This window comes from Monodon monoceros, unplaced genomic scaffold, assembly GCF_005190385.1.
Source record: "Monodon monoceros isolate NGI ecotype Baffin Bay Population unplaced genomic scaffold, NGI_Narwhal_1 Super_Scaffold_18, whole genome shotgun sequence".
Taxonomy (NCBI): domain Eukaryota; kingdom Metazoa; phylum Chordata; class Mammalia; order Artiodactyla; family Monodontidae; genus Monodon; species Monodon monoceros.
In genome coordinates, this window is record NW_021703774.1 from 130632779 (window position 1) to 130656917 (window position 24139).

Consider the following 24139-nt stretch of genomic DNA (forward strand, 5'->3'; position numbering starts at 1 on the left):
AATAGTAAATCTTTTCCAGAAAGTTTTCAATGTACTTTGAAAACCAGATCCATCAGAGGAATCACTATTTATGGCAGTTATAGCCTTACAAAATGTATTTCTTAAATAGCAAGACTTAAAAGTCAAAATTACTTCTTGATCCATGGGTTGCAGAATAGATGTTTTGTTAGCAGGTATGAAAACAACATTAATTTTGTTGAACATCTCCATCAAAGCTCTTGAGTGACCAGGTACTTTGTCAATGAGCAGTAATGTTTGAAAGGAATGCTTTTTTTTGTGAGAAGTAGGTCTCAACAGTGGGCTTAAAATAGTCAGTAAACCATGTTGTAAACAGATGTGCTGTCACCCAGCCTTTGTTGTTCCATTTATAACACAGGCAGATTAGATTTAGCATAGTTCTTAAGGTCCTAGGATTTCCAGAATGATAAATGAGCACGGGCTTCAACTCTGTCACCATCTACATTAGCAAGAGAGTCAGCCTGTCCTTCAAAGCCAGGCATTGACTTTTCCTAGCTACCTATGAAAGTCCTAGATGGCATCTTCTTCCAATAAAAGGTTGTTTTGTCTATACTGAAAATATGTTTAATATAGTGGCCTTCATTAATTATCTTAGCTACATCTTCTAGATAACTTGCTGTAGCTTCTACATCAGTACCTGCTGCTTCACCTTGTACTTTTATGTTCTGGAGATGGCTTTCCTTAAACCTCACGAACCAACCTCTGCTAGCTTCAAACTTTTCTTCTGCAGTGTCCTCATCTCTCTCAGGCTTCACAAGATTGAAGTTAGAGCCTTGCTCTAGATTAGGCTTTGGCTGAAGGGAATGTTGTGGCTGGTTTGACCTTCCATCCAGACCACTAAAATGTTCTCCCTATAAACAATAAGACTTACGCTTTCATATCATCGGTGTGTTCACTGAAGCAGCACTTTTAATCTCCTTCAAGAACTTTTTCTTCATACTCACAATTTGGTTGTTTGGTGGAAGAGGCCTAGATCTTGGCCCCTCTTATCTTTCAGCATACCTTCCTCACTAAGCTTAATCATTTCTAGCTTTTGATTTAAAGTAAGAGATGTGGGAGCCTTCCTTTCACTTGAACACGTAGAGGCCACTGCAGGGTTATTAACTGGCCTAATTTCAATATTGCTGTGTATCAGGGAGTAGGGAGGCCTGAGGAAGGGAGAGAGACGGGGAAATGGCTGGTTGGTGGAGCGGTCAGAACACATACAACATTTATAACATTTACTGATTAAGTTTACCATGTTACTATGGGTGCAGTTCATGGTGCCTCAAAACAATTACAATAGGACTTCCTTGGTGGCGCAGTTGTTGAGAATCTGCCTGCCAATGCAGGGGACATGGGTACGAGTCCTGGTCCAGGGAGATCCCACATGCCGCAGAGCAACTGGGCCCGTGAGCCACAACTACTGAGCCTGCGCGTCTGGAGCCTGTGCTCCGCAACAAGAGAGGCCACAACAGTGAGAGGCCCGCGCATCACAATGAAGAGTGGCCCCTGTTCGCCACAACTAGAGAAAGCCCTCGCACAGAAACGAAGACCCAACACAGCCAAAAATAAATTAATTTAAAAAAAAACAATTACAATAGTAACACCAAAAAGCACTGATCACAGATCACCATAACAAATATAATAATAATGAAAAAGTTTGAAATATTGTGAGAACTACAAAAATGTGACACAGAGACATGAAGTGAGCAAATGCTGTTGGAAAAGTGGTGCTAATAGATTTGTTGGACATAGGGTTACCACAAACCTTCAATTTGTGAAAAACACAATAAAGCAGAGCTCAATAAAACAAGGTATGCCTGTATTCAGTGAACTCTTAAGAGCTAAGCTCAGAAAGTTTCATTTATCACCTACTTAGTTCATTTCAGGAAGGTTTTCAATGAAGAGACTTATACAGCTTCCTGCAAAAACCTGCTCGACATTCACCAAGTTTCACCTTAAGGAGATCCTTATACCTTAACACACACACACACGTGGGAGCGCAATAAGTTGATTCTGTCACAATTAGAAGTGATGAATCATGAGAGTTTTTCCTGTATTTGCAGGTTTAGATCGACAGCAACTGTATGTTCTCCACCTAAAACAATTTTCCAAAAGTTTTAAGGATTTATTATTTTCTAATGCTTTTATTGTTTTAATGATACTCTGGAAGACTTCTAAAAGTTCTCTAAATCTCTCTTTTATTTGTGAAGCCAAGTACTGGAAAAAAATTCTGATAGATTCTGGTATGCACCCGACCACTAAATTCTATGGGGGTGTGTGTGTGTTGGAGGGGGAAGAATTAACTAGATGAGGCACAAGCAATGTAATGATTTCTTTTAACTGGATTTGTTGGATAATGGAGTGTTTCAAGTCTACTGAAAGCTTCATAAAATTTTTCTCTTTCCACACCAAGATAAACAGGGTACTGTTAACCAAATTAGTTAATTCTTTCAAGATTAAGACTGCTGCAATACCTTTGAATCATTTTGAAAATCAATTCTCACTGAAAAGTATAAATATGTGGAAGGTGGTTTATATTATGGATGTGTTTTGGTTTTACATTTTAATTAAATTACTACAAGTTTTTTTCCATTTATCTGCTCACTCCTAAAAATTGAGACCCCAGACACATACCTCCAAAAATAAACCCAATTAGATAATCCTGACTTTCAAAATAATGAAAATTAAACTATTTCTTTATATTTATTACTTGCTAAACTTTTATTTATATACCCAGGAATTGAGCCTCCTTTTAAAAATCTGAGGTCAAAATTGCTAAGTAATGCTTAGAACTAAATTATGAAAATACTGCATATTATATCAATATTTATAGGAGGCAACAAAACTTAAGAGAAAATTATAGCTTAAAACATCAATTATAGCTTAGAATAGAAAGAACTGATTAATTCACAATAGAAGCAATGAGATAACAGAATAGATATTAAACAGTACAAACAAAATGAATCAAAGCCCAAAGTGGGTTCTCTGAAAAAGACTATTAAAACCAACAAACATGCTAAAGTTAAGCAAAGAGATGTTATAAATAACCAGTAACTGAAATAGAAACAAAGCATTAAATAGAAAAATAAAAAGGATCATGGTAATAGAAACTTGCTAATTCATAAAAGAATTACTATTTGTCAATTTGTAGTTAAAAATATATAGAAGTTTTAACTTTCCATAAGAAAACGTTTCTTACTTTCATTAAAAAAAACAAAACAACAGAAACATTGAGAACTTTGACATTATCTATGAGAAATAAAAGCCTATGGAGAAGTACTGACTTGCCCTAGAAAAAAAACAGCCAGTTAATAATAGAGATGGACTAATATGAAAGTTTTCTGGTACCCAAACCCTTTTTTATGATAAACTATAGCTGATCTCATGTGTTTCATTTTTCTCCTTCCTGAATTGATTCTTACTGAATTTATCTTGTCTCATATGTTCTCTTCATTAGTTAGATAACACTGAATGTGTTTTCTAAGGTTCTGACTTAAAATGTTTTACAAACTTCAGCACCCAACATTCTTTTATGAAGGTGATGTCCTAAGGCCAATTTTGGATGAGCATGCAAAAAACATCAGCATCAAAAATGTCATCACCCAGGGCTTCCCTGGTGGCGCAGTGGTTGAGAGTCCGCCTGCCAATGCAGGGGACACGGGTTCATGTCCCGGTCCAGGAAGATCCCACATGCCGCGGAGCGGCTGGGCCCGTAAGCCATGGCCGCTGAGCCTGCGCGTCTGGAGCCCGTGCTCCACAACAGGAGAGGCCACAACAGTGAGACGCCCGCATACCGCAAAAAAAAAAAAATAAAATGTCATCACCCAGACTGATGCAAGCCCCTCAAGGAAGTAGACCTTGGTCTGTTCAGTTCACATTTTATTCATTACATTCAACCAAAAATGTTCTTTTTGTACTCAGCAGGATATGGATCACTGTGTTCGTATATACCAATATAGCACACCAATTCCATTTATATCATCAGACTGCTTATCTTTATCTGGAGGATACTTTGGAAGCATTCTTCTAAAAAGAGCAGAATATCATCTGAAGAAGCCTGGAAGTAGCTGCATAATCATTTATGAAAATCTGAATCAACCTAAGGTTCTGTCTCTCACATGTTAAAGAGATAATGTATCAAATAAATAAGTACAATTTTTATTGAATATCCACTAAGTCCTAAGCATTGATTAAATTAACCTAATTAAAGTACATTTTATTTAGCCACTGAATACGAATCTCAGAATCTAGGTACAGTTAGGATACTGAAGATTTATAGCTTTTTAATTGCAGCGCTGTGCTCGAATTCAGATCTTCTGGCTTACATTTCAGTGTGCTTTCCACCAATCTACAATAGTACATTTTTATGCAATTTCCTATAGCAATGTAGGTTGTCTCTAGAAAGTAGATATCCTCAAATGATTGAAATTCACTTACCTTGCTTCTTTTCACAGTTGACAGCACAACCTAAAATAAGCTGGAGCAACCTCCCAAGCTCCACAGAATCTGAACATTCAGTTATTTGGTTTAAATCAGGGATAAGTTCTTCAGAAATCTGTTGTCCCAAAAACTGCAGTGTTGAAAATAAATTAGATCACTCATTTATGTAGGCTACAGAGAATTGACTACATTGAATTATTGCAAGGAAAATAAATTATAAATAGGTTCACGAAAAGACTCAGATAAATTAACAAATGATAAACCCACAATTACTGACTAAAACCAGTTAGTAAAGTTCAAGCAACCTCCCAAAATTTTGAGAACCAACCAAAAGCAACTAAAATGGTTTTATAACAAATATCCTTTACCCCACTGTCAGAGAGAGGAATTGTTTAAGAAGCCCCTGGCCTGATCTATTATGATAAAACTTGTGCCTTTCCATAAAAAAATAAACAGACTTAAGTCAAAGAAAATTCATAATATTTTGATACATGTTCAATGAATAGAGAACCATAAAATAAACCAAATGAACAACAAATCTAATGGATTAATCTTTCCTGGCTCTATCTTTTTTTTTTAAGATTACTTTTTTCTTTTTTCTTTGGCTGTGCCATGCAGCTTGCAGGATCTTAATTCCCTGACCAGAGATTGAACTCAGGCCCTGGGAGAGAAAGTGCCACGTCCTAACCACTGGACTGCCAGGGAATTCCCAAGATTGTTTTTTGCAAGAAACTAAAAAGTATTCTTGCCATTAAAAAAAACCCAAAAAACTTCAAAATGAGTTTTAGGCATTAATGAATTGAAAAATTTTAGTTCTAGAATTTTTTGGAAGAAACTACAAGTTCAATTGTATGAAAACTTTAAAAAGTAAAAACAAAATTCTTTAATGGCAAAACCAAACCAAAAACTTTTACACATTAAGCAATAAACTTTCTTATATCAAATAATCCTGCTAGAGAACTTCTTAAGATGCTGAATAAGAAAAACAAATCACTTGAATAATGCATTATCTAATGTGACTTTAATACTACTTTTATTTTGCATTTTTTCCCAATTCACTTGCACAAGCATAATTTCATAGTATGTCTTTGCTGTTATTTACATTGGAAAGAAATATCAAAACAATGCTTTAAATAGAAAAGTACTTTAATTTAGTTTTAAGGTCTACTTTATAGCACTGCATAAAATCAAATTATATAAAGATGAAAGTAATTTTATTTGAGAAAAAATCAACTTAAAGAGTATCAATATGGAAACATTATTTTACAAATCAATATATTACTTTTTAGCCCCTTTACGTTAACAAAATTTGAGTGTTCTAAAAATGGAAAAATCATAATATATTTCAATTATGAATTATATACCAGTAAAATGTTATAAACAAAAAGCCAAGTCATTTTTCAGTGTCAATATAATTATCACAGAGTATTTTATATTTAAACAAAGTCAAATGATTTTCATACCTCATTGTAATAACCCATAATTCCTTGAAGTACCTTCTTTAAATTACTAGCCTAATGGAGGAAAAAAAATAAATTATTTAATATTAACAATGAAATAAAATATATGTCAAGGTGAAATACAATAAAAACTTCCTGATAAAAATGACAACAAAAACATATATTAGAGTTCTATAAATACAAATACATGATTTTTAAACATCAAAGCTTTATTCAGAGTTTGATTATAGAAAAAATGTCTTCTTCCTTAGATAGTTGAACTAGAGTGATTGTATTTAAAGTGAGCCACAACAAACTCAAGTACCAACTTAAAAGATTTAGCTATGAGCATGTCCACCTTCAGTCATGAGTGAGTAACTGGATCTAGACTTACTCTCCACCACAAACAACTAGAAAACAGGATAAAATACAAGGAATATTGTTTTCAAGCTTTAGCCAAAAGACAATATAGAACTCTAATTTCTAAGAGAAGGAAAACAAAAAAGATGAGCCCTACACTAGTCTAAGATTTCTCTCTAGAGGCAATTTTCATACCATGGCACAGGGAGGTGGAAACAAAACAAAGCCTGATGTTCTCGTGGAGTTGAGAAGATAGACATCAGAAGTTCAGGAAGGTCGAGGTAGTTGGGATTTGCAGGGCAGATAAATGAAGAGGTGAGAGCTTTGGAAAGAAATCTCCATAGTAGTCCCTTTGACTCTTTGGCTGAATACTAATTTGCATGTGCATGGGTGAAACTCAATGAGATTAAACAAAAATAATTTCCGAGGAAACAACAATCTAGGGAACTATAAACTGAACAATTCCTTGAAGATTGCGCAGGGCCAGAAACTGCTGAAATTCCCACCAGTCAGAGTGAAGAGATCATGACTATGCTAATACAGACAAGCATTCACTAAAAACCCCCAAAAGGTAACAGCTTAGTAGTGAGTCTAACCTAGCCCTAGAGGAGAAAATAACTCTAGATCTGCCTTCCATCCCCCCAAACCCTGAAAAGATCAAACTGATTCACAAGTATCTTAACTGCCCGTAAGAACAAAGTCCAACACTCTTTAAAGGAATACAAAAAACCCAGCACTCAATAATAAAATTCACACTGTCTAGCGTCCAATAAAAAATTACTACACATGTGAAGAAGCAGGAGTATGTGAACTATAATTAGGAGAAAACTCAGTCAATAGAAACAAGCCTAAAATGAGAGATGAAAGAATTAGAAGATAAAAAAGTTAAAACTGTTAGTTTAAAAATGTTCAAGGGGGGCTTCCCTGGTGGCACAGTGGTTAAGAATCCGCCCACCAATGCAAGGGACACAGGTTCAAGCCCTGGTCCGGGAAGATCCTACATGCCGCGGAGCAACTAAGCCCATGCGCCACAACTACTAAGCCTGTGCTCTAGAGCCCGCGTGCCACAACTACCGAAGCCCACGTGCCTAGAGCCTGTGCTCCGCAACAAGAGAAGCCACCGCAATGAGAAGTCCACGCACCGCAATGAAGAGTAGCCCCCGCTCGCCGCAACTAGAGAAAGCCCACGCACAGCAATGAAGACCCAACGCAGCCAAAAATTAAAAAAAAAAAAAAAAAAGTTCAAGGATTTAAATAAGAGGAATATAAGAAAATAAATATTTTTTTTTTTAAAAAAAGAACGAAATAAAGAGATTGTCAATGGATAAAAAAGCAAGACCTAACTATTAGGTGACTACATCACTTTCAATATAAATACACAGAGAGACTAAAGAAGAGAAATAGATATAATAGGCAAAAATAATCTTTAAAAAACAGGAGTGGTACATCAGTATCAGACAAAGTAGACTTCCAAAAAAGAAATATTACCAGGGATAAAAATAAGTCATTTTATAATGATAAGTAGATTCATTCAACAAGAAGACATAAAAAAATTAATGTATATAAACCAAATAACACAGATTCAAATTACATGATTAAAAAATTAGAATTGAAAGGAGAAATTGACAAATCCACAATCATCATTAGAGATCTGAGGACTCCTCCCCCCTTAACTGATAGAATAATCAGACAGAAAATCAATAAAGATATAAAAGTAAACAGTACTATCAACAAAGCTGTAATAATCCGTATTTGTAGGACTGTAAAATACATGTTGTTTTCAAGTGCACATGGAATATTCACCAAGACAGACCATATATTAGGTCATAAAATAAGTCTTAGTAAATGTAAAAGAATTCAGAGTATGTTCTCAAAACAAAATGGAATTAAATTAGAAATTAATAAATAAAAGAAAGATATGTAGAAAATCCTCAAATATTTAGAATTTGAAATACCTACTTCTAATCTACCCAGGGGTCAAAAGAAAAATCACAAGGGAAATTACCAAATATTTTGATCTAAATGAAAATAAGAACACAGTATGTTAAAATGTGTGGGATGTGGCTAAGGCAATGCTTACTACTAGGGAAAAGTGCTTAAAGCTGATGACTTAAGCTTTCACCTTAAGAAGCAAGAAAAAGAGCAGATGTCAAGAAGAAAGGAAATAACAAAGAAGAGACAGGAAGTCAATAAAACAGAAAACAAAAGCTAGTTCTTTTCAAAAAACATTTTTTTAATTGAAAAACATCAAGCCAGATTTATCAAGGAAGAAAATATAAAAGACATAAATTACCAATATTAGAGAAGAAAGAACAGAAACAATGCAACATCCATCAACAGGTGAATGGCTAAGCAATTTGTGGTAAATCAGTGTAATGAAATACTACTCAGCAAAAAAAAAGAAATAACTACTAATACAGGCAACATGGATGAGTCTCAAAAACAATACATGAGTAAAAGAATACCAAAGAGATCATAATATCTGATTCCATTTATATGGAACTCCAGAAATTAAACCTATACTGACTGAAAGCAGACCTGTGGCCACCCAGGGCCAAGTCAAGAGTGAGGATTAACTGGGAAGGGGCATATGTGCCTGTTTTTGCTTAATGGAAACGTTCTATATCTAACTATGATGGCATAAGAACATACACAAGTGTCAAAGCTCAAACTATACACAATAAAATGTACCCTTCAGTTAATTTAAAAAATAAGATTTAGTTGAGCTTAGTGCTAATTTCAGACCACTGTTTGGATCAAGTACTTCTAGCATTCATTCTACGTACCTTTATTCGCCAGTTGTCACCAATATCCTCTTTAATTCGGCTTAACCAAGATTCATTGAACCAAGCTACATCACTACAACAAAAATACAAATGTTGAACATTAAAATGATTTTATTTCATGAAAAATACCAAATTTAATCAACAGATTCAAAGTTATTTTCCATCTTAAAGCCTGTCCTTAATAAGAATAGTAAATATCATTTAAAATGAACCCACTGAGCTTTTTGTTATTCCTAAGGGTTTCTTTTGGAATTTCTCATAGTAAATTAATTAAGTCATTAACATCTTCAATTTAACAAACATTTACTAAATATCTCATACTAGGCACCCTGGTAGGTAGATGTAAAAGTCCCAATCCTAAAGGGAAAAAAAAGGAAAACATTTTAACGTGTCTACTATGTATCAAGCACTGTGCTTGATGTTTTTTCATATTACTTCATTTAAATATAGTAACTTGGCAAAGCATCCATTATCCCCAATCTTACTCCTCAGTGAACGGAGAATAAGACAATAATTTTCCCCAAGTGACACTAGTACATGGCAAAGTTTAGTATTAAGTCCGATATTGACATTGAAGGACAAGACAAAGAACTGCTATATCAAATTTTTATGTATTCAATAAGGCCTTGAAGAATAACACCCGATTATAAATAGTGAACTACAATAATAGATTATATTCTTTTTTTTTTTTTGCGGTACGCGGGCCTCTCACTGTTGTGTCCTCTCCCGTTGCGGAGCACAGGCTCTGGAGGCGCAGGCTCAGCGGCCATGGCTCACGGGCCCAGCCGCTCCGCGGCATGTGGGATCTTCCCGGACCGGGGCACGAACCCGTGTCCCCTGCATCGGCAGGTGGACTCTCAACCACTGCGCCACCAGGGAAGCCCAATAGATTATATTCTAAACAAATACTTGGATGCTTGCTGTAAGAGTAAAATGGAGATGAATAATTTATTATCCTGACTCTTAAGAGAAATATCTAATGAAGGGAGAAAGTAAAGAGCACAAATAACTATACTCAAAGGAGAATGTGATAAATGCTTTAAGGAGTAAACAAACACCAAGAAATTACAGAATGTTAGTACTAGAAGAGGTCTTACCTAAATTTTTACTTTACAGATAAGCCAACTAAAGTGAGGGTAGAAATTAAAGAGGTTATTTCCAAGGCGGTATCCTGAATTTAAAGATGCAAAGCTGAAAACAGTGCCTAGTTTTTCAGCAATCATTCTGCCTCAGATGTGCTAAAACAGAACATGTCACTTCTGACTACAGTAACCAGAAATGGCTTCACCATTTTCAATTCATTCTTTGGAATTTGTAACCATTTTCTTTTGAGCAAATTAATGTTAATTATTTTCGACTTTTCTCAGATGCTAAGGCTATAATTACCAAAATAACTTGGCTAAGTGTATAAATGGTATATTTCTAACCAGGTATTTACCTGAAAAGACTAAATTTATTTAGTTAATGAGTCAAAACTCTCAAAGTAAATTTACTTTCTTTTGACAACAGTTTAAGTTGAAGAGGTATGCCAGTTGCAATGGTTAATTTTATGTGTCAATTTGGCAGGGCCCCAGTACCCATATATTTGGTCAAACATGCTTGGATGTTGTAGTGAAGATGTATTTTAGGTGAGATTAACATGTAAATCAGTAGACTCTGAGTAAAGCTAATTACCCTCCATAATGTGGTTGGGCCTCATCCAATCAGCTGAAGGCCTTAAGAAAATGACTCACCTCCCCTGAGAAAGAGTAAATTCTGCCAGTAGACTGCCTGTCGACTCTAGCTGCAACATCAACTCCTCCCTAGATCTCCAGCCTGCTGGTCTACCTACTCTGGGTTTTGGAGTTGCCAGCCTGCAAAATCACGTGAGCCAATTCTTAAATTTCTCTCTCATCCTGTGTGTGTGTGTGTGTGTGTGTGTGTGTGTGTGTGTGTGTGCATATACACATGCATATATATACATATCTTATTGGTTCTATTTCTTTGGAGAACCCTGACTACCTACTACACTTGTCTTCTGACCCTAAAAACAATCTTCATATATGATTCTATAATTCTATAATTCCATTGTAATTACCTTTAGAAAATGGATCTAGAGATAACCTCTTCTAGTGTTTCCTCCTTTTGTCTTGCATTCCTACTTGTCTTCCTTCCCATCTCAAATCAGCTTTAGCCCTATGTCTTAGAGTGTGCTCAGGCTGCTACAGCAAAATACCACTAGATGGCTTAAACAACAGAAATTTATTCCTCACAGTTCTGGAGGTCGGAAGTCCAAAATCAGGATGCTAGCAAGGTAGGTTTCATTCTGAGATCTCTAGTTGCTACCATCTTGCTGTGTGCTCACATGACCTCTTTTTTGTATGTTTATAGACAGAGAGTGAGCTCTCTGAATTGTCTTCTTATAAGGAGTTCAATCCTACTGGATCATGTCTCCCCACTTTTATGACCTCATTTAACTTTAATTACTTCTGTATAGACCCATCTCCAATATAGTTAAACTGGGGGTTTGGGCTTCAACAGGAATTTTAAAGGGACACAAACATTCAGTCCATAATACCCTAACTGAGAAATACTTTCTAACTTCTCCATAGAAATCTAACTCTTGTTCTCTTATAAACAAATCCATCCTTCTCAAACAATTATAATTGCAGCCAATCTTTCCCACTATTAAACTTTATATCCAATCTCAGAACATTCAGGACATATCCTTCTTTTACGTTTCTGCACTGCCACATCTACATGCTTTAACTAGACTCTTGGCCCCAACAATTAGCTCCTTTTTTCTAGTATTTCCCAGAACTTCAATGAAACTTAAGAGACACCAAATAAGAAGGGAACACAAGACTAAGGAAGTGAAATGTGGTCTTAACTGTTTTCTAATAAAACTAAGTAAGAAACACTATAGGATTATTTTTTAACTCCACCCATGGTATTTGTCTTCACAATTCTACCAACTAAACATAGGTAGTAATTAACACCTACTGGTTACTAGACACAACATAGCTGTGTTGCTTCAGTGGACACCCTGACACCATTCTTCGTAAATAATCAAAAGGCCTTGTGTGCTTAGCACATCAAATTGTGATCTGTACTTTGGACATGCACATCTGGCCTCTCATTTATTAAGACTCCGAAGTAAAAGTCTATCAGGAGGGGTTCAACATACTAGGCTGAAATGATTACAGTTGACTGAGGGCACTGGCTTGAGTCAGGCCAAAGTGATAAAAATATGGGCTTTGCAATTTTACTCATTATTTGACTTACTGAAGTCATTTCACCTTTATAAACCTCTGTTTCCTCACCTATAAACTGAGGATAAAAATAATGCCTACCTCACAAAACAGTAATAAAAATTAAATGAAATACCATATGTATAGGGTATAGAACAATGTCTTACATTTAGTAAATACTCATATGTTGGCTTTCATGATTTATTATTTTAAATGCTCAAATATCTGCTGAATGAATGAATGAACAAGTAAGTGCATGATACTTGAGGTCTCTGGATATTCTACATTCTGTCTCATTCTTCTCCCTCTCATAAAAATGTCTAGTCAAAGACAATAGAAAAAAGCAGAGAAATTATCTGGTGCTTAAAGTGACAAAGCTAAAAAGTAGCATGCACTATTTATAGCTGTTATGGGTTGAATTATGTCCCCAAAAAAGATGTGTTCAAGGCTTAACCCCCACTACCTGTGAATGTAACCTTATTCGGAAATAGTGTCTTTGCAGATGTAATCCAGTTAAGATGAGGTCACACTAAATTAGGGTGGACCCTAATCCATTATGACTGGTGTCCTTCTAAGAGGAGGAGAAGAGACACAGAGGGAAGGCAGCCGTGTGAAGACGGAAACAAAGATTGAAGTTATGATGCCTCAAACTAAGGGATGCCTGGGGCTACCAAGGACTAGAAACAGCAAGGCAGGATCCTGACCTAGAGGTTTTGAAGGGAGCACGGTCCATCCAATACCTTGATATAGGACTTCTAACCTCCTGAACTCTTAAAGAACAAATTTTTGTTGTTTTAAGCCACCTAATCTGTGGCACTGTTATGGAAACCATGGGAAATGAATACAGTTGTAGTTATAATTTCCCCCCCACGTGTCTTTAAAATAACAACAGTTTCTGCATTTAAAAAAGAGATACATATTATGTATTAAGACTTAAGAAAACAATTAAAGAACTGTAGAATCCTAGCAACAATTCCATGGCTCACCACGTCTAAGTCATATACTTTGGGAATTGATTCTTTTTTTTTTTTGCGGTACGCGGGCCTCTTACTGTTGTGGCCTCTCCCGTTGCGGAGCACAGGCTCCGGACGCACAGGCTCAGTGGCCATGGCTCATGGGCCCAGCGGCTCCGTGGCATGTGGGATCTTCCCAGACCGGGGCACGAACCTGTGTCCCCTGCATCGGCAGGCGGACTCTCAACCACTGCGCCACCAGGGAAGCTCTGGGAATTGATTTTTAAGATTTTATTATTTAGAAGCATACCTGCCTCAGGTAACTAATGAAAGAATTATTCATTAGATTTTGCTACTTCCTTAAAAAGCAAATTTTTCCTTCTCATTTTCAGTAACAACTTTGATGTGAGTCACAACAGCCATCAACGCAATACATAATAAATTGGAACATATATAAAGTGCTTTGAAGTGTTCAAAGAAATAAGGTAAAATTTGCTTTTTTTAGCAGGAATATTATAAACTGACCCAACTAGGGGAAAATGTATGCTATAAGTTTCACTGTCTGGATCCAGACTTCTGAAAAGCTTACAGAAGAGGAAGGGGGTTCAAAAAGAAAAATAAATTTAAATTGGCTCTTATACTATAAGGAGCTGTAGACATCTAAGTACATGCAAAAACAGACAAATGAAACAAAAAAGAGGTTTAGGCCCAATTTTAGGTCACTGTCATTTGTTTTATGAAGAATGAGAGCTTTCTGATTGGTTGGCTATTTTATTATTCCTGCAGAAAAGCTATTAGAAGACAGTAAGAGACAAAAGAGAGAATAAAAAAAGAAAAATCAGAGAGACAGAGGATCAGCAGTAAAAACAGAATCCAACACATTATGTAAGAATGAGTTGGTGATAAAGGATACGGTTTAACTAAAATTGACCTGACCCTACTCTAAACATCAGGTACAGTGCTAGCATACAGGAGGTCAAAGAGCCATATGTATCACCATATAATAGTAAAAACAGGTCTCATCTACTGTGTTGTGGTGTAAAGCTATTAAAGACACTTCAATACATATAAATGACATCTTTGGATGGCACTGTTGAAGTGAGTGAATGCTCACCAGCCTTACACCTATACCAAAACAACGTAGCTGCGTCTACACCAACACGCACAAAAATGAGAAAAGGCCAGGTCGTATGTTCTAATGACAAAAAACAGTGATGACTTTCCCAAATCATCAAGAAAGGACCATATTCAGAATTCTTAGTTCTGACCAATTAAATCACTTTGAAACCAATTAGGGTATAAATAAATAATTAAGAAACATTTTTAAGAAAGCAGGGGAGTAAGGCATATTTTAGAATGACTGCCAAAAAAAAATGTTAACATGCTAAATTTATCTTTTAAAGTGTTAATCTTGAGTTAACCATAAAATCTGTCTATTCAAATTAGATCATTTTGAAGATTCCAAGTAACTAAGATTATGATATTATTTGAAGTTGTTTTTCTAAGAGTGGTAAAGAATTTTTTCTAATCCATCTACAGAGTTTTTCAATGTCAATCATAAAAAACCTTTACAAAATGATGGCAATAATTAAATAATTTCTGATATATAAAACCATGTAGCAGAAATAGGAGTCTGGTCTCATTGAAGATATATTACCATGAAAGTAAGCTAATACAAAATCAGTATGACTATTAACTAATAAATTATGACCACAGGGCTTCCCAGGTGGCACAGTGGTTAAGAATCCACCTGCCAATGCAGGGGACACGGGTTCGAGCCCTGGCTGGGGAAGATCCCACATGCCGTGGAGTAACTAAGCCCATGCACCACAACTACTGAGCCCATGTGCCACAACTATTGAAGCCCGTGTGCCTAGAGCCCATGTTCTGCAACAAGAGAAGCCATGACAATGAGAAGCCTGCACACCGCCACAAACAGTAGCCCCTGCTTGCCGCAACTAGAGAAAGCCCGTGCACAGCAATGAAGACCCAACACAGCCAAAAAAAATTAATTAATTAAAAAAAAATTATGACTACAGAGTAGGCCCTGTACAGAAGAGTACAACTCATATTGTAGATATTATAACCCTAATCCTTATACAATGTTTGGCAAAAATTATGAAATAATGGATTTAGGAACTTTTGATATTGTATAATTATATAAAAGGGGCCCAACCCAAACAGAATCACTTTATTGGTTAAGGTACCCAGCATTTGTGACTTAAAATGTCATTTACACAACATTTCATTATTGGTGGATTCATACAGTTATGATTATTAGTTCAATATAGATTTTAAATTAATATTTTTTCCAAATCCAGTATTTCCTGCTTCAATTATCTCAAAAATAATAATCTCCATGTATTGATGTCTTAAGATGACAACAGAATAACTGAAGGAAACATTACAGTATAAGAAATTATATCACTCATTTAACCTATTTCTTTCTCAGTAACTATAACTTGTGAACATGACCAGAACAAGTTTAAAATTAACATCTCTTGACTAGATAAGAACCCTGATTGCTCATTTAATTAAGATGTATCTCTATGAACAAGCAAGAAATAATCAGGTGGTGAAATTTTTTGTTCCTTACATGCAAGAATGCCTTGGCAAAATATACCTGTCATCACTGGAAAGGATAAAGTTTCAATAACCTTTAGAATACAAGTCTAAATTTTCTTCCTTGAAATTGGGTTTACAATTATTTCAGGAAGAGTGTGGAACACTACTTACATTTGATGAAGAACTTGTGCCATGGCAACTCCATTAGTCAGCTGTTTCACATCCTGACAAGGTGCAGCAGTATTGAATGTCTGCAGCTAAAATGACATAAAGCAAGTTACTTAACTGCTTTACTCCCCTCCCCCCTCAATTTATATACATGAATGAACACTAGAGAGAAAACTGTTTTGTTTAAATAGACCCTGCCAAACAAATGAAATTATACTAATATGTTTCTATTGTTATATTTTTATAAGAATACTTAACATTTCATAAAATCATTACCATACCTAATAGTCAAACGTATTGATGTCATGTATGAAGTACTTCAGAATTTCTGAAAAACACGTGTAGAACTCTTAAGATAGTAATAGTCTGTGTTTTGTCAATTTTTAGGAGAATAACATCAGGAAAAGAATTTTAAGATAACCTAACATCTGCAAGTTAAAATTTCACTCATATCATTTGGTAGGAAAACAAAAGCTAGAAATGTCAAGTCTAAAACTACCTAGTTAATCAATAAGCTCTAAATAAGGCAGGACTTCTGCCTGTTACCAACAGTTACCCTTAGAGCATGAACAGTCCAGGGCCCACCAATCACGTCAAGTTGTATCTATCTAGTTTGGCTTTAGATGCTACTAACTTTTCAAATCTCTGTGTATTAAACATTCATGTACATTTTAAAAATAGAAGTGAAACAGTGGCAACTCTTCCTAATAAGCAAATACAAGATAGAGGAATTTTTTTAAAGCAAATTGCAACAGAGCTCAATGGATTATATACTTTCTCGACATCTAATCTCAATCCATAAATATCTTAAATTAAATATACTATGATTCTCTATTCCCTCACATATTCATCTCCTTTACTATTCAATTATAATTCCTTAGTTTACCACCATAATACACCTTTAGTGGTTGTTGTATTTTGAGATTCTACAAATCTGTCTCCATTATCCTTATACAAAGTGGAAGAATGACACAAACTACGTAAATCTAGCCACAGTTACTTTCAAAGCACAAAGATAAAGATACTTTACTGAGCTTCTACTCTACGTAGGGCACTGTAGTATAGGAAGGAGTTACAAGGGAAAAACACCAGGTTTCCACTCTCAAGTAGCTTCAATCCAGAGTTAAGGAGAGGAGAAAAAGACACAAATCATTTGCAGAAGATGTCACTTCTAGTCTCATGACTGCAGTATGCACAAAATGTTCCGAAATATACAAGAGTCAACTAACCTAATTAGGGCTTGTATTTATTAAAGACTTCTTAAATACTTATTTATTAAAGACTTCTTAGAGATGATTCCAATGGATGATCCTGAGTAAAGAAAGGGCCAGGGGAAGGAAACTTCAGGAAATAGCAACATGATAAAAGCACAAGTACAAGAAAAGACATGGTATTTTTAGGTAACATGCAGTTCAGTATTGCTGGATTTCTCTGCATGTTCAGTTGTTAAGGGAGACAACCAAGGGGGTAAAAGACAGGCATGCGTCAGAACTCGGGGTCATGGCAAGAAACTTGGAATTATCCTTAATGGTATTATCTATATCATGGGGAAACAGTAGAATAGTTTCTACCTCACAAGTTGGTTGTGAGAATTAAATAAATTAGCAAACACAGTGTACTCAGATCAGTGCCTGGCACGTGGTACAAACTCAACAGCTGTTAGCACATTAGCTATGAGTCAGGGTTTCTCAAAGTGTGGCATCTAAGAACAATATGTAACAGAATCTCCAGACAAACTAAATCAGAAAATCCCCAAGTGATTCTTATGTACATCAGTTCTTTAGAACCATTGCTCTGGGTGATGAAGAATCACTAAAGAGTTAACAAGGAAGAGACATCTTTAGTATGTTTTGGATAGTAGCAAGAGTGACACAGAGAATGGGAGAGAGTAGCTTTATGCTTGCTCAGTTAGAAGGCTCCTGCAATGGTCTTTTTGACAACATGGAATGCTAAGATTAGTTAGGGTAATGCTGACTAACAGGACAGCGTGAATTCATGGAATATTTAAATTATAAAATAAGAAGGATTTTGCAGTTGGGTGGATGTACAAGGAAGAAAAACCCCAGGGTTTAGGGCATCTTTAAAAGGAAGATAATCATATATGTTCAGGTAAAATGTGGCTCCCACTTCTCAACCCTTCCTACTTACACATTACATCATTAAGTTTCTACAAAATGGATATGATTAGTGATTTTAAGAAGGCAATTTCATGAGACACAGAATATTAGGCAAAATAGTAAAGAAATATGTAAAAGGAGTAAATACACTGAGTGCCTCATGGCCCACCACGCCCAGATTAAGATCAATTTCTTCTTTTTACAGCCATGAAAAGTATTTCTTGGAAGCTCTTAAACTAGTTGCAAAATAAATTAGATAACAGAGAACGTCACTTCATTTGGCTAAATTGAAAGACTTTATAACCAAGAAGTGTGAATAAATTATAAAGCTCAGTGAGGGGAGTGAAGCCAAAGCACTGGGACAAAAGAAAATGTACCCTTTCAGACTACTCTTCATAGAGGTGAAGATGCAAAAGTCTTTTGGTGAGTGACCCAAAAAGGACAAACAGGGCTTCCATCACTAAACACAGTGCTCTGGCAAACAGCATCTTACTTTCTTCTTTATTTTTAAATAAAGCAAACAATCAGAAATGTGGAAATGCTGTTCCTGAACTGCTTCAATATAAACGTCAAAGAAATCAAGGAAGAAAAGGGGTTTTCACCACTGATACCCAACAAAAACTCAACTTTGGGTCAACTCTATTCTCAAATTATTCTCAAATTCTCTTCCGTCAGCTGCTCATTTCAGAAAGAGAATCACTGCTCTGAGTTTTAAGATCTTCATAAAAATGATTCGGCCTTTTTTTTTCTTTTTTGTAACTTGGGCATACATTCGGTGTTAGTTTTTCCTTCACCGGCATGTTGAAGGCAAAGAATGAAAGAACCAAGTAAACCATTAAGGAAAGCCTGGTCCAGCACTCTAATTTTATTGAAGAAATTAAAGTCCAAAGATTTAAAATTTTCAAATGTCACAGAGCCAAAAGGCAGAATTAAATTTATCTTCACACACGTACTTCAAACTCTCTCTACCATGTAAATGATGCCCAAATTTATCCTTCAGCCCTGAATTTTTTGCTGAGTAGCAGTATAACATTTCTAAGAACTAATTATTTTAAGGTGAGCTCCAAATCATAAAATATAACTTTTAAAGAACTGCCAAAACAGGCATCTCTTCACCTAACCAACTTTTCTTGATGACCTCTCTGTTAAGGATGGTTCTATTGTCCTAGAACAACGTCCAGTACTGAAAGAACACAGTTTACTACCAGCTATCTTCTCACTTCCGTTATAACGGTTTTTTTTTTTTTTTTGCGGTACGCGGGCCTCTCACTGTTGTGTCCTCTCCCGTTGCGGAGCACAGGCTCCGGACGCGCAGGCTCAGCGGCCATGGCTAACGGGCCCAGCCGCTCTCCGGCATGTGGGATCTTCCCGGACCGGGGCACGAACCCGCGTCCCCTGCATTGGCAGGGGGACTCTCAACCACTGCGCCACCAGGGAAGTCCCATCATAAGGTTTTTTTAATCTTATATCTCCTACAACTTCCCCTCAACACGTAACATTACTTAGCTTGGCAGGGAGCACATTCATTAAGAGTCCAGGGATATCATGACAAAGGTGTCTTCCATTACCTTCTTTCAATCTATCCTCAAAGAAGACTATTACATTACTGCTAGAAGTTCTTCCCTGTGTCTGGAAAACTCATTTCTCTTGATTTCTACTTGTTGAAATTCATCAATCCTCTAGGAAATAGTTAAAAATTTATCCTAGGTATCTACAAAAACCTATATACTTAGTGGTGAATAACGAACGGTGAAATACTAGTTTCTGATGTCAGGACCAAGACAAGGATATTTACTATCATCACTTTGATTCAATGTTGTACTGCAGAACCTAGTCAGTATTTGTTTCTGGGAATAAAGCAGAAAACAGGTCAGACAAGAGCTCTGACCCCAAAGTGCAAACGAGATGACTTCAGAAAATGTTAAGTGTTACAGACACAACAAAAAGGGGTTAACAGGTTACAATGGGATAGGAGTAGGAGACAGGTAGGTCACTCACTGTCACAGACTGTCTCTGAAAGATGACAAGAGACCCAGGAACTGAATGGTGAGAAGCCAGCCAGCCATTGGAAGAACCAGAAGGAGGATATTTTAGGAAGAGGGAAGAGAAGTTAAAAAGCCCTGATGCATTAAAAAAAAAAAAAAAAAAAGAGCTTGACTTCAAGAAACAGAAAGTCAACACAGCATGGTGGGCACGGAGGAGTGTGGCATGAGACCAGTTTGCAGAAAGTTGGGGAGGTGAGGTAAGACCAACTATGCAGTAGCTGACGAACAGCAAAGTTCACTGGGAATCATCCAGAGAGGTAAAGAAAAGCCTAGAGGCAGGAACCTAAGAAACTAAGGCAGAAGACAATTTCACAAAGGAGCCATCAATTAAGATAAGGATAATATAATAGTTCCCAGTCTGCCAATCCCAGTACGTGAAGGCCTTAGAGAAAAGAGCTCAAGTGCAATGGGCTGAGGAGTAAATAAAAGCTCAAAAAGTATAAAGGATGAGTGCTTAAAAATGCAAGAAATATGACTGTGAAGGAAGAGGGGGAATACAGTGTAGCTTTAATAGGGAGTGATGGCTCTTTTTCTTTTTAAGAGAGGGAAGATTTGAGCAAGTTTACATGTAGAGAGGAAAGAGCTAATGGAAAGGAAAAAAATAAATACCAAAAGGGGATAAATGACAGAGCAAAGTTTTACAAGAGGTGAAAGAGGTGTATCTAGAGCCAGAGCCAAAGATAAGGAGGAGGTCGTTTTCCTGATGGGGAGAAGGTTTGGGGCTCAAACAGGGTACTGATAAAGGTTTGCAAGGAGAAGTAAGAGAGGAACTGTGTGGTTATTCTTAATCATAAAGCTGGGCAGTATACGGGAACAGGAGAATTTGGCTGTAGCAACATTTGAGAGGCAACAGTCTGCGCGTTAATTCCATTTTCTCCATAGTGTTTCAGCAGCCTGAGAGAGAACTGGAGAAGCAAACAACCAGTTATACTCTGTCACCTATGATTCCTTATCTTTCCTTATTATTATAAATAATATTTTTACATGGGACTTCCCTGGCGGTCCAGTGCTTAAGACTGTGCTCCCAATGCAGGGGGCACGGGTTCGATCCCTTGTGCAGGGGAACTAAGATTCAACACGCCATATGGTGCAGCCAGAAAAATAAAAGTAAATATAAATAAATAATATTTTTACAGTGTTTAAGGAATTTTGCCTTCCATTATAAAAAATACACAGCTCTGCCTACCACGTCAATTAAAACTGAAAATTCTTTGATTATGCTTGATATCTTTCTTCCTCAGTGTCTTATACAAAGTAGGAACTTCACTATTTATTAATACTGATTAAAACAATGGATACAGTCACAAAATATTTTAAATTTTGAAATACAATTCAAGAAAATCCTATACTTCACCGCCAACTCTCATGTAAGTCAATGACATCATAAAGACTAAGTTTACTAGGTAAGTCATGTTTAGAGCAACAATGCAACAGATTAGGATACACCCTTTAATTAGTCACTTGTTTAATAGAACACATCATTAGAAGTAATGTTGCCTTGTTTCATGACAGCCTTAAACATGGTATCTAAATCCCAATACTTCTTTTTTTTTTTTTTTTTTTTTTGCGGTACGCGGGCCTCTCACTGTTGCGGCCTCTCCCGTTGCGGAGCACAGGCTCCGGACGCGCAGGCTCAGCGGCCATGGCTCACGGGCCCAGCCGCTCCGCGGCATGTGGGATCTTCCCGGACCGGGACACGAACCCGTGTCCCCTGCATCGGCAGGCGGACTCTCATCCACTGCGCCACCAGGGAAGCACTCCCAATACTTCTTTTAAGTGAAAATACAGATGAACACTTTGCTAATTGCTTTTAACTCAGAAACTCCAGATGCTTGCATTCTACTTAAAGCAAAAGCTATTTACCTCCAAAGTGTAAAGGTTGCTTTACATTATGGTTATTTCCAATAAACTTCACACATTGTCAGAAACCTTCCCTGATTTCTCATTCTTTTGAATTACATGCATTGAGAGGTAGACAGGGAATCTCATCAACCAATTACCGCCTCCTAATCCAGTCTGTTTACATTCCATTCTGCACACAGTCCCCTACACAAAACTAAACAACTGGTTTAGGGATGAGCATCATTGACAGCACCTTGTGGACCATCGAGCATCAACCTTGCCCAATGTGGGTTAGAAGCCACACCTGAATGTCAGCTCTCTGATAGCTGAGCACCTCCAAAAGGTGACAGAGACATTGTTTTGCTGGCGGGAATAGTGGGGACAGATCCTGCCCGTCCAAACCCAACAAATTAACAGAAATACTAAACGCGGATAAAGTGCAAATGAAAATGCCACGTTCTTTTCTTTAAGGAAAATGCTTGTCCATTGGAAGGGGAGGGGAACCAGTGAGAAAAAGGGAATACAAACCCCCACCCCTAACATATCTTCTGATCCACGCAGGAAATACGTGGAAACATCTCTTCTAAGCGGCTTCTACATAAATGGACGTCCTGGGGTCAGGGAGAAGCAATGATCCACTAACTAAAACCACCTCTTGGTCACCTGTGTCCAAGTAGAGGAAGGTGCTTGCAGTGGGAGGGAGGTTTCAGCGGGGGTCTTCACTCCCAAGTGGCACAAAGGTCACTATGGTAAGACTGTTCAGCAGACGGAAGGCAAGGGTGTCGGTGGCCCAGAAAGTCTAGGGCTTGGGCGCAGGGCAGGGGCAAAACATGGGAGAGCGGGGAGTAAAGGGATGGGCGCTTGGCTCCCGCCACAGCTGTTCGGAGCACGATCAGGGCGGTAAGACGAGCCTCCTCCGTCCCGCCCCCCAGAGCTCCCTTTACCCTTCCCCCGCCCTCAAAGACATAAACACACGCACACTCACTCACGGACGCACACCTGCCCCGCGACCCGCAGGTGGCACTCTCGCGGTCAAGGGCGACGGGAGGCGCGGAGGGTAATGCGCGGAGTCCGGGGCGCAGGTGGCCCCCGCTACGGCGCAGGTGGTCCCCGCTGCTCCGCAGGCTCACCTGAGAGGTGCCAGTGACCAGGCACCCCCCAGGACCTCTCCGCGGTCTCCCGGCCCCCCTCGCTCCCTGGTACTCACCCAGATGATGAGGCTGTCGCACAGTGGCAGCTCGGACTGCGGAAGCGGCTGCGTCTCTTCCATGGCCGGGACTGCCGTCAACTACACCGCTGACACCAAAACCTCCCTCCTCCCCGCGCTCCGCTAGGCGCCGGTGTCGAGGACCTGCTCGCCCGTCAGGAAAGCTCGGTAGCCAGGCCCAGCGACCGCGCCGCTCACGCGCGAAGCCTCGCGCTGCCGACGTCGCCGGCGTAACCCCCTCCTCGCCGCTGCCCCTGCCCCGCCCCGCAGTTCGCCCCCTCCCCCGTCTGGCCCGGGCCGCGCTGCTCGGCACCTGAGCCCCGCCCCCTCCCCTCCCTTCCCCTCCCCGCCGTCCTCCCACCCCTCCTTCCCACTCCGGCACACCTCTCCCCTCAGCACTGAGTGACCTGGGCGCGCACCAGTCACAAAGAAGATAGGTGCCGGAGGGGGACGGGTGGGGCGGGGAGGGGGCGGGAAGAGCGGGAATAGGTTGAGCAGGAGGGATTGCTGATTGGACACGCCCTCTTGGGCTTCGACCAATCAACGTGAGACAAGACTGTGCCTCCTAGAGAGCGAGCGAGACGGTGGGAAGGGGTTTATGACCTGGCAGGTGCAGCTAGGGTGGGGGCAGTGAGTGCGCGTGCGCGTGCGCGGTTGGGGGTTGCTGAGGCGCAGCCCTAAGGGCAGAAGCGGCCACGGGGGCCTAAGGGTACGCAGGGCCGGCTCGGGCATCTTCCGGCCTCCTTCCTCGCCGGTAGGACAAGCTCCTGGCTACAGCTATGGAGACCCACACTGCTTCCACAACGTCTGCAGAAATAGATCCTACCCGTGAATAAAAACCACTCCAGATAGGGAGAGTTGATTTTCTTCTAGGCTCTCATTAGAAAACGATATTTTAATTTGCAGATAAGGCAAAGAAATGTGTTTCCTATGGGGGAAAAATACTATAAAGCTGCTTAAATCAAATAAGCGCTCACGAGATTA

At 38.4% G+C, this 24139-nt stretch overlaps 1 protein-coding gene across 2 annotated transcripts in view; it reads right to left on the reverse strand.

Annotated features, from left to right (window-relative positions):
• HOOK1 (hook microtubule tethering protein 1) overlaps window positions 1–23479 on the reverse strand; it is a 64510-nt gene extending 41031 nt beyond the window's left edge. The window contains exons 1-5 of one of the 2 annotated variants that reach the window (XM_029230852.1): window positions 23156–23392; window positions 15948–16033; window positions 9029–9101; window positions 5907–5957; window positions 4441–4573 (exon numbers count right to left, since the gene is read on the reverse strand). In XM_029230852.1, coding sequence (XP_029086685.1) covers window positions 4441–4573; window positions 5907–5957; window positions 9029–9101; window positions 15948–16033; window positions 23156–23218 — 406 coding nt within the window. In that variant the 5' untranslated portion in view covers window positions 23219–23392. Of the gene's footprint in view, window positions 1–4440; window positions 4574–5906; window positions 5958–9028; window positions 9102–15947; window positions 16034–23155 lie in introns of both variants that reach the window. The other variant, XM_029230853.1, reaches the window with a different exon arrangement.
• Window positions 23480–24139: the final 660 nt, after the last annotated feature.